Below are 11,896 nucleotides of genomic sequence, written 5' to 3'. Positions count from 1 at the left end.
GTTTGTTATATAAAAATTGTCGTACAATCGTATTGTTCGATATCGGACTTCAGCTTTAAAGTACCTAATTGTATTTGCGGAAAACTTCCCTTTTGCCCCTAATTAACGAATTCTTGACAATTGGCGAAGAAGAGATACTAAATAAGACTCATATATCGGGATAATAAGAATTGAATACTAATACCATCCCAGATGCTTATACATTTGTGTAACGGAACAAATTCTTGCATTTCCACTTATTTAATACAATAGAAAAATGAATTGTTATTTTAATTTTAGTCTTTAACGAAGTTATATAAGTATTTGCCTCAACTATAGATTTCTGTACTTTTTCTCTTCATGGTATAGTGTCGCCATCTAAAATCCAATGATTAAACTTTGAGCTCATATTAGTGAATCCCGCTAATTTTTAAAAATCTGTCAAAATCATATGATTCATTTATAAATCTTTAAACAAATTTTGTTGTATTTGAAAGTACGAGCCGATAGTACTAATTTGTTTTATAACTAAAATTATCTATTGATCCTTTGACATCAGTTATCTTTTCCTAAGAGTGTCTCCATAAAATCATTTTAAACGCACAAATGAAAAGTTTCTGAGTTAATTTATCGGGTTTTTTAAGGTGTTTAGTATTTTCTGCACTAGCGATGGGGGGCAAGTATTCAAAAATGGATCCCATGGACGTGGAGGTGCCTAACATTCAAGCTCTGTTGGACAGGGATCCCTATTTGAAACCCTATGAGGCCGAAATTCGACGCCGGTAAGTTAAAGACATTGTTGAAGGTCAGTGAAGGACATTGTTTATTTTGGATTTTTAACTTTTTTGTTTAAAAGTTTTTTAAGTTTAAAACTTGTTTTTCATCTAAAAAATCCCTCATTGTGGAAGTAAATTTATCCTTTAAGTGAATAGTAAAAAAACGCATATTCACGTTCATTTTAATACTTCTTTGAAGGTCATTTTATATACTATTTTTAGGCAGAAAAATATTCCTTTACAAAAAAGCAATCCTGATAACTTCATAAGAATTTTTCTTGCAGCTATGGGGTTTTTAAAGATTATCTTGAAATAATAGATACAAATGGTGGAGGGTTAGATAGTTTCACCCAAGCTTACAAGTACTATGGCATGCACGTCCAACCTGACAACTCTATTATCTGTCGGGAGTGGGCACCTAAAGCTCAGGCCCTTTTTTTAACTGGACAATTCAGTAAGCTTGACACATAAATCCAGACACTACCTAAAATCAAAATCTATGCAGATGACTGGGATCGTTCTAGCCACCCTTATAAACAACTTGATTTTGGAAAATGGGAGTTGGTACTACCACCAACTCCTCAGGGAACACCTCTTATTTCACATCTAGAGGAAGTGAAGGTAGTGTTCATAGTCATCATAGACTTAAGGGATGTCATCAGCTGGAAAACAACATATAAAACATTTTTCTTTCATAAAAGAATTGTCAACATTTTAACTGCAATTTCAGTCTTTATTAAGGCTACCTTCCTTCTCAAGAGGTATATTTGAATAATACATTATTAACCCAGAAAATCAGCTACCAAGCACCTTTTTTCATATTCTATATACAATTGCGTGAGGACAGAAAAGAACAGTTCTTTTCAGATTCCATAACATCCCTCAAATGTAGTGTTTGTTGTTTTATGTAAAGTAAAGGGTTTTATAATTTTAGATTGTAGTTTTAACCCAAGATAATCGTAAGGAAGACCGATTGTCTCCATATGCTCCCTATGTTGTAGAACCCCCTAAGGAACAAGGGACAATTTATAAACAACTGTTTTATAATCCTCCAGAAAATGAAGTATATTTTTAATTCTATATTTTCAGTTTTTACAGTCCAATTAAATTTCCAGCGTTATATATTCAAAAACAAAAATCCTGATAGACCAAAAAGCCTCAGAATTTATGAATGTCATGTAGGCATTGCAACTCAAGAATTGGGAATTGGAACTTATGATAATTTCACTGACAACATCCTACCTCGTATTGTTAAACAGGGCTACAATGTTATTCAAGTAATGGCTATCATGGAGCACGCTTATTATGCTAGTTTTGGTTATCAGGTTACTAGTTTTTATGCAGCTTCCAGCAGGCAAGTGATTAAATAACTCAAAGAAAGCAAATTTCTAAAAAATGTTTTTTTTGCATTTAGGTATGGAACTCCTGAAGCTTTGAAAAGAATGGTTGATAAAGCCCATGAATATGGTTTAACAGTTCTCCTAGACATAGTTCACTCACATGCGTCTAAAAACGTAATGGATGGGCTTAATATGTTTGATGGTAGTGAATCGTGCTATTTCCATGAAGGCAGCCGTGGTGTTCATTCCCTGTGGGATTCTAGACTTTTCAACTATTCTGAATATGAAATAATGAGATTTTTACTTTCAAATATTAGATGGTGGGTGGATGAATATCGATTTGACGGATTTAGATTCGATGGATGCACCTCTATTTTATATCATTCTAGAGGTACTTACATTAAGAGTGGTTTTATATTTTTATTTGTCATATTTTTTTCCTTTTTTATATTTTAAACTTCACTCATCAGGTCTTTTTTGAAGGAATTGTCAATATAATTTTAAGTTATATAGGCTGGTCCAATTGCCATTGTTTATTGTTGCGCATCTCCCAAATCGCTAGAGTTAGAAGCTTAAGCAGATAAACTTGCTAAATTTAATACTAAAGAACGATTCAAAAGTTGTGTTGTAAGTTTAATTTGGTTTAAGTAATATTGGAAAAAGAATAACTAACTTATTAGAGCAAAAACAAACAGAACATTTTTTAAAAACGCTGTGCCCCGTCGAACTTCCAAACGTTTATTTAATTTCTACCTAACTTTGTACTTTGTTTCCTTCATTATTTTTTTATTTTTTTATCTCTTGATAAATTTGGACTTTAACTTATTCTTTTAAATGTTGTAGATTTCGCAATAACGGTCAGTTTGAAAAGTCGCGTATTATAATATATATTTTACTAAAAATAGTCTTAGAAGATCATAGTACGAGCTCAATAGTAACACTTTAATTTTACTTACAGTTTTTTTCAAAAAGGTGTAGGGCGTGAAGTTTAAAATACTTCGGACCTCTGTATAATAGTTAATAAAATTTAAGGCGTTGGACAAGGGTTTAGTGGCCATTACGACGAATATTTTGGTCTAAATGTTGATACTGATGGGATTGTTTATGTGATGCTAGCCAACCACACAGTGCATATACTAAATCCCCAGGCAATCACTATAGCTGAAGACGTCTCTGGAATGCCTGGAACATGCCGCCCAGTAGATGAAGGTTGCCTAGGTTTTGATTATCGCCTAGCTATGGCAATACCGGATAAATGGATCGAAATTCTAAAGAAATATAAAGATGAAGACTGGAATTTGGGTAATAATCATCTAATTTATTTCATTTTTTGACTATAACACCGTTAATAGGCAATATTGTCCATACTCTCACTAACCGACGTTGGATGGAGCCTAACGTCGCCTATGCAGAATCTCACGATCAAGCTCTAGTAGGGGATAAAACAATCGCCTTCTGGCTTATGGATAAAGAGATGTACACCCACATGAGCAAACTCTCTGATCCTTCCCCGATAATTGACCGTGGATTAGCTTTACATAAAATGATTCGATTTATTACCCACGCGTTAGGAGGCGAAGCTTGGCTGAATTTCATGGGAAACGAATTCGGACATCCCGAGTGGCTGGATTTTCCTCGTGAGGGCAACAATAGCAGCTATCATTATGCCCGAAGGCAGTGGAATTTGGTTGATGATAAAATGCTTAAATACGAATATTTGAACGAGTGGGATGCAGCTATGAACAAAGCTGAAAGTAGGTAAGAGACTGACTGCTAGGTGTATAATGTAGAGGTTTGTTAATTCGAATTATTTAGCTATGGTTGGTTAGCTGCAGCACCTGCCTACGTAAGCCTTAAACACGAAGATGATAAAATTGTGGTATTCGAAAGATCTGGATGCCTATTTGCATTTAATTTCCATCCTACAAAAAGTTTTGTAGACTACAAAGTAGGAGTCCAAGGCGAAGGTGCCTTTAAAATCGTTTTACATTCTGATGAAAAGCGTTTTGGAGGGTTTGATAGAATCGATTCTAGTGTGCTTGCTCATACCAGCAGTGTGGGATATTCTGGAAGAAGCCATTCAGTGCAGGTAAAGAGCGTCACGTTTCCCACAATAGCCTGGCTATAAGCATTTCTTTTGCAGCTGTATATTCCTAGCCGTACTTGCCTATGCCTTACAAATAGAGCTGATTAAAACTTACTGAACCCTCTATTATTCTTTATTAATGTTATTGAATTAATATTGTTTATCAGTCTGGCTATGTTAGAGATTTCTCAGATGTAGTTAAGATTCAATTATTGTTGTTGAAACTGATTGTTAGCATCGAAACGTGTATAAATAAATTTTAAAAAATTTCTACATTGATTTGCTGTTTTTATTTTAAATAAAATACGCGATGTAGAAATGGATTAGGAAAGGAGAGGAGCAGAATAATACTAAATAACAAAGAATACTTTCAATTTTATTTTACAGTTTCTGTGCAGTTTTAGTATACATTTATAAACAGAAGAGATTATATCAAAATATGATATTATCGTCCAATCAATGTAGCCTCGTATATTACAGCAATTAACATTATATTTTCGCTATCTATCTAAATTATTTCTTCCCTATTTCAAAGTTAAATGACCATCTTCAACTGGGAATATAAAAAAAACACTCGGTTGATTCAGTAATACATCAAGAAATTTTTTCCAGAAGCTTCAGGCGTTGTTTAGCTGGTTGCATACCCTCGATTGAGTCATGCTTCTATAACGTTTATTAAGAGAGTTCAAACGCTGTATCAAGAATGGAAAATTAAGGAAGTCGCAATACACAGACTGTAATATAGACATTCATGAAATTGATTGAAGCCCGAAAGCCATTAAAATACAAGGCTTTCTGAGCAACAATCAAAATCAAATATGCCTTCTAAGCCCATGGGTCTGAAATTAAAAGAGAATTAATTGATATATAGAAATGCACAATGGAAATAAAAGATGATCATTAAAAAACCTTAGGTAAACCTTATGTAGGCGTTGAAATATAAAAGGCATATTTTGGATAAATTCGTTTGTTATTAGTCGTCAATTATATGTTTAATGATAAATAGCAAATGCCTTAATTAACGCCCTAAGTTTACAGTTCGCCCTCGCTGCGAGGTTTTCTTCTTAATGATCACCACTTACACATAGTTGTTAAGCACTGGCCTATTAATATCAAATAAATTGACGTGCCTTTGAATTATTCTCAGTGCCAACTACATAACCATTCTTGTAAATATTAAATGATACATATAAATAAATTATTTGGTAAAACATCCAAATGCTCTAAGGGTGTTCAAAAATTTAAATCATCAAGTTAAGCCATCATCAAAAGGGGAAATAAGAGATTTTTAAACTTTAGAACTTGACACTTCCTCTGAATAACTCATAAGGCGGACAAGTTTGATTGCACCAAGGCGTGACACTGTGCTTATTGAGATTGATAAGGGTGTCATTATACTTTAATTCTCCAGTTAACTCAGTGAGGGTACTCCAGTTGTTTTGATGACTTTTTCGAACCTAAAGGGTAGGAATAATTAAATACACACACCCGTTATGTTACTGATGTGTTTCCTTGAGGGAGAAAAGGGAACTCAGTAATTTGATTAATAAAATGATAAAGAGCAAAGAAGGGTTCGTTTTGCGTTTGGGGTATTTTGGTTTGATTGTGGCATGGTGAAGTCGGTTTTGAAGCCTTAGAAATATAATTTAAACAATAGTACTTAATAGAAGTTTTGCCCAACAGGTTTACTTTTAAAGATATATAAAACTGTGTAGAATCGATATAGTGGTATTAACATTTTATGAGATTTCTATAAATGTTACAGAACAAAGGCGTCAGCTATAAGAAAAACTATAATCGTTGAGCAAAGCAACATCTACAACAGATATTTCCCCCATGAAAAGCTCGTTATATATTATGGAAAATTAAACACACGTGAATATTTGAATGAAATCAATCATGAAAATTGGACACAGTAACAACAGCTTATTAAACCTTTTATTTTGGTTATATCTCAAAATGGCCATAATGTTTAAATTTCTTTCATTTAATGCGTCTTTAGGTATTGTAAGTCATTTAGAATATTGAGGTTTATATTTCAGCTTCTTCTCATACCTTCACGTAAGTCAGTATTCCTAAATGTGCAGATAACTGCCGTAGAAATGTTACAGTGGTTATTGGTTAAATTCTTGGTGAACGTGCTTGGACACTATCTTCCTAACAAAGTTACCAGCATGCCATTCAATAATTCGGTTTTTAACTTTACAAAATACAAATAGAGCATTTGGTTATTGCTTCATTTTATCTAATGCCATTCCATTTATAGTATGACATGTTATACCTGTAAAAATAAGCACTCGCTTTATACAGTATCATAAAAAACACATTATTACTTATTTGCTGACTTAGTGACTTCTAAAAATAGCCTTTAGAAATGGCCGAATATGACTATTGTGAATTGAGGTTAATACATTTTGCCAGGCAAAAGTTTGGCTGAAAAGGTCAAGTTAAAAGGGTTGATATACTACTCAACATACTACACTTACCAAAAACCATTTAAATCTGGATGTGTGTTTCCAGATGAGCACTAAAATGTAAACTGAATTCAGGAGCATGTTGACCATTACGGCGTGGGTATTCGAAGGGGCGGCACCGAAAACCAACCCCCGCATAACTCCGCCCTTTAATTGCTACAGGAAAGGGAGTTGGCGGAGACTTATATATTTATGTCCAATGAAAACTTCTCTCTAGCCCGTTTTCCTGAAAGGTGCACAAATGTTTTTTGGAAAAAGTTGTTTAAAATTTAGGAAATTTTTACAAATGCAATTGATTAAACATGATACTAAAAGTGACTCAAGGGGTAATTGGTCCTAAATCATGGCATATCCAACCCCACCTCATGATATCAATGATCTGTGTCGTATACTTTTACCTATAAATTATCTTTTTCCGTATAATTTGCTTGAAGATCCATAACAAAACATTAATTTGACAGGCTTAATATAAAATCCAAATATGTAAATGAGCCCTATTATACCTGAAACGAAAGGCTCGGTAAGGGTCACTGAAAAGTTCTTCCTATTGGTCAACGTCAGCGAAACACTCACCAATGGCATTTCGTCTGCAATGCAGATCGAATCATCTCCACCTGGAATTTCATCCATTTCAAATATGCATGTGGAATGATTAGTAATTGAACAAATTTTTATTTTGCTTTTTAATGACGTTATTGTTATGGGGTTGGTTTATTAGTGAAATGGTATTCGTTTATTAAAAATCAATTTTTCATCTAATCTCTCATCACAACAGTATCTGTGGCACATATATTATTTTACCTTGAAAAAAATCTGAAAGTCATGCCTCAGATCAAAATACTACATTAAATGGCTAGAGGGAAATGACATTGCACCCCAACTTGAAAAAATGAATTATTTCCTATAAATCCAGGAACCGATTTGTTAAAAGTCTGCGATTAAAAACCTTTATTTGTGCGTCGCAACCCCTAAAAAAACTCTAAATACCATCCCCATTCTTATTTTTGAAAGAGTAATCCGAGGAAAGGTGTGCGGCAGCTGTCAAGCCGTTATTGTCAGTTTTTACTCTTTAATTTTGTGCAGCCAGAACAAGACAACCCCGTTTATCAGGGTTGGTCGAAAACCATTGTTTCGTCATATCAGTTATAATGGGGAGTTTAAGTGGCATTTTCTGTACTTTGTTCGTTTTAATATTAATGTGAATACAAACTTGCATTTGATGCGTCTTGATTGAGTTTTGGTTTCTGAAGGGGGTAGTTGAATGAAGGGTGGCTTGCAATGTATAAGAGTCAAGTATATAAAATTAAGTGGAGAGTTTATGATTCGAAATTATAGAGTTAGAAGAGGAGTTTGTAAATTTGAATATTGCGCATAGGCCGAGAGAAGAGGTTGATAATAAAGTAAAGTGTGAGAAGACAATAAAATTGGAAAAAATGGGTTAATTAAACTTCTGAACGAGGCATGTCTCGACTAACAAATCTATATTTTATGAAAGTGAAGAAGACATGTTTCCGCGATTAACATTATAAAATGCGGAACATTACCCAAGATTTTACCTTAACCCTTAAAGAAACAATTAATTAAACTTTAAAGATGCAACTGCCAATTGAAGTTATAAATTTATTTTATAATGGAAGTTACTCGCAGCATTTTAGTAATATTGATAAATAATGTTATAATGGTTATTTTGATGTTTCTATATCTCACCTAAAACTGTTTTAAAATTGTTTTAATGTATTTTCTAATGGCAGTATCTTGTAATTGGAAGATGCGGGAACGATTGCTTCGGTTACTTTGATATAATGTAATTATACTAGTGCAACATTGGGTGCAAACCTTTAATACAATTTATGTTTTAATAGTTAGTTAGTCGAGTGTAAAGTGTTTACATGGCAGTATTTTTCTGTATAAAATATCTAACACTGTTAGGCTTCGTAGGTAAAAATATAGAAACTTTTTAATCGAAGGCAAATTTATCTGCGAATTTTAAAAATCAATAACAAAAGTTTAGTAAAACTGCAAACACAAAAACTTATAAAGTGATTTTGCATGTTGGAAAGCTCATTTCCGCGCACTCAATCACAACCACTTTTGCGCACAATAACAGTAAAAAAACCAATTTGTCGACATAATAAAACGATACAGAGTGTTCTAAAAAGAGTGGGTTACACAGGGCTTATGGAAATATCGCACGCAGTGAAAAACTGCGATTTTCTCCAATTATAAATTATTAAACCGTAATTTTCCGAGGAAATTTTAAAGCATTTTATACGTTTTGATTATCCACAACCGGCGCTCGAATGGCGTTCTCAGGATTTTTAAAGGTCTTTTGTAGGTTTCGAGCAAACATTCTCACAAACCTCAATGAAAATCAGTTTGCTGGAAACTTTCTGTACGTATAGTAACGCATAGTAGTTTCAAGTGTGTGAATTATTTCCTCCAAATTCGGATTCGAATAATGGAAATTTTGCAACGCTCGCATAACGCAACTAAATTAACCTCGTTTCTTTAGAACACACCGTAGAATTTCCTTACCTGCTCAACATTTGTTGCTTGTTCCTTTTAAATAATCCCGTCTATTAGCATGTGAATTAGAGTGACTGCTGCGCACTAACTAAAAATATTCCCCATGGATGATGCGCAATAATTAGGCCCGAATAATCACCATTCTAATTCCAAATAAGTCAAATTGAAGTATGACGTAATTGAACATTTTTACCAAACTGCCTTCGAAGTGTACCCGACGACCGAAAGTGTCACAATGACAGCACGTTACCTACATAGATCTGGATTGTCTGATGCGTCAACCCATTGGTGTCGGTCTGATCGCGATTTTTGTTCGCAAGATCGCGTATATAGCGAATGTCGCACCTGGATTTCACCCCTCTCACTAAAAAAACCGGCTCGAATGGTACATTTGGGGAGGCTTTTTTGTCAGAGCTGAAGAATAATGGAATCTGAGACGCGCGGCTACCCCTAAATCACCCTTTTTGGGGTTGATGATGCAGCTTCAGCCGTTACCGTTGCTTGTCGTCTGTCCGTCTGTCTTTCTGTGACCCCGTTTTTCGATTCGGCCCTGTTGCGAACCGAATTGTTTTAATAATGCAGTAAAAACTCATTTTTTAATCGCTATTTCAGCTCTGCGTTTGGCGCTTACAACAATAGGTAAACGAAATAATGCACTTTACGATTCCAGGCCTTCACACCGTTCAAAGAAACTCGAGATGAAAGCATACTTCGATTGGCCGCCTTGTCACTTATTCGTTGATTCCTTCGCAGCAGGTTTGAGATCGTCATTTACGTTTAAGCCGCACAAGTGTTTTAACACTGAACTAAGAAGTTATTGGAATAATTTCTATCAAGCGCCTTGAAGTCGAAGATCTAAATTGTTCAAGAAATATTGATAATGTAAGCAAAACCAAAAACTGATTTTCAGTGTGGCCATTGAGCCTGAAACGAAAATGATTTGAGGAGCGAAACTCAAAAGATTTCGGAAACTCATATTTCGGAAAAAATAGGGAGAGAAGTTCACGCATCGCATGATGGTTGAAGCAATGAAGCGAACAGGGGCTTTAACTTACGTTCTTATTATCCTCGGCATTTTATACTATTTCATGCACTCGTTATTTGGACGTGGACTTGAAACAGTAATTAAATATTAAACCTAAGAAAAGACTATTTTAAAGTTAAATAATAATTCGAAAACATTCTAGTGATCTTCATTTCCACCTAACGCCAACAAAAACTACTCAGGATTAGCAGTTTTATCGACACACCACCTTCAAAACCTGTACTAAATCTCTCCTCAATAACATGGAAATCGCACCAATCTGCACACATTTTGCACCAACACCAAGCGATGATGGATATTTTTGAATTTGAAAATTCAAATTTTAAAAAATCCAAAAGATAAATACAATTGTTACTTAATAGTGCGGCGAGCCCCCTTATTGGTTTCATCATTCTCTGGCCGTCTGCATGCCACTCATTCAAGCAATCAGTAGTTAATGGAGCAAAGCTTTCAGTGTCTAGGGAAAATTTTGTATATTCCTTAGTTTTCTTCCCGCAATTTTCTACACATGTTCAATTGGCGGGAGGTCAGGAGATCGGGACGATTGTAACAAAAAGTTGACGTGGATTTCTCAAACCAACTAGAGAAGTGCTTGCCTTGCATGTAAGGACGAGCATTACCCTGCTGGAAGAGCGAGTTTTCAATCTGCTGAAAATATAAAAGAACATGGGGTTCAATCACCCCATATAAATGTGACGCTGGGGGTTGATATTGTTTTACATTAACAGCCTCGGAGACCTGATGCTATAGGTCCTGGAACAAGTTATAGCATCCCATACCATAATTTCAAAGGGACGGTGCACATGCCTTTCCACAGAAAAGTGAACATTGAGGGTCCTCCATGTGTACATGTGACCCATCATGTGACTACGGTGCATTCCCAAAGTTAGGATTTATCGCTGAACACTACGGACACTACCATCTATAACTTTTTTCTTATTTAGGTCACAGGAACCTACAGTAAGCAGCAGGTGCTGATTTATTTTACCACACCCTGCATTCCAGGAACAGTTTCGGTAAAAATTGCCAAAACTTCTACAGGAAGGTTATTTGTCGTGCCTCCCTTACCTAGGTACTTTACCAATCTAGGTGTATCTTCAATATAATTTTTCTAAATCATTATATGAACCTCACATAACATAATGCACGATTAAACAAATCAGTCGATGTGAGTGAAAAACAATACCATAAATATTTTGAATTTTTCCTGAAAGTTCCCCTTATGAAAAGGTGCAGAAAAATCTCTGATATTACTAACTAATTCTCACATAAATTTTAAAAACCCACAAAATATAAAGACATCCTAATAATCTTCATTAACACTGAACGCTTCCCATACACACATCGTCAATAATTTTGCTGACATCTCACTATATACTTCCTATATACTATATATATATATATATATATTCTCTATATACTATCTAACTATATACTTTATCTATGTTTTCAATAGTTCTTCTAACCCATAACATCTATTTCGCAGAAAAAATACGCGACTATAACCTATTTTGCTTCATCAACAACCATGAGCAACACGCTATCAACTTCAGCCACATTGCTGAAGCTTCAGATTTTCTTCGCTCACAAAGAAAGAGAGCAGTTCTTTGGCAATGAGAGAGACGTAGAAGCTTGTTCTGCAGCTGAGAACACAAGGAAGAATCGTTCAT

At 34.6% G+C, this 11,896-nt stretch overlaps 1 protein-coding gene across 1 annotated transcript; it reads left to right on the top strand.

Annotated features, from left to right (window-relative positions):
* Positions 1-454: 454 nt before the first annotated feature.
* Positions 455-4,432, top strand: AGBE (1,4-alpha-glucan-branching enzyme). Its single transcript, XM_066391081.1, has 10 exons — positions 455-761; positions 1,040-1,209; positions 1,261-1,376; positions 1,690-1,818; positions 1,871-2,109; positions 2,170-2,486; positions 3,128-3,397; positions 3,448-3,853; positions 3,911-4,184; positions 4,239-4,432. The coding sequence occupies exons 1-10, from the start codon at positions 649-651 to the stop codon at positions 4,287-4,289; spliced, it is 2,085 nt and encodes a 694-aa protein (XP_066247178.1). The 5' UTR covers positions 455-648; the 3' UTR covers positions 4,290-4,432.
* The last annotated feature ends 7,464 nt before the right edge of the window (positions 4,433-11,896 follow it).

The sequence above is a fragment of the Euwallacea similis genome, chromosome 6 (genome assembly GCF_039881205.1).
Source record: "Euwallacea similis isolate ESF13 chromosome 6, ESF131.1, whole genome shotgun sequence".
In the NCBI taxonomy this organism is placed as follows: Eukaryota; Metazoa; Arthropoda; class Insecta; order Coleoptera; family Curculionidae; genus Euwallacea; species Euwallacea similis.
This window is presented reverse-complemented; position numbering and strand designations above follow the sequence as displayed.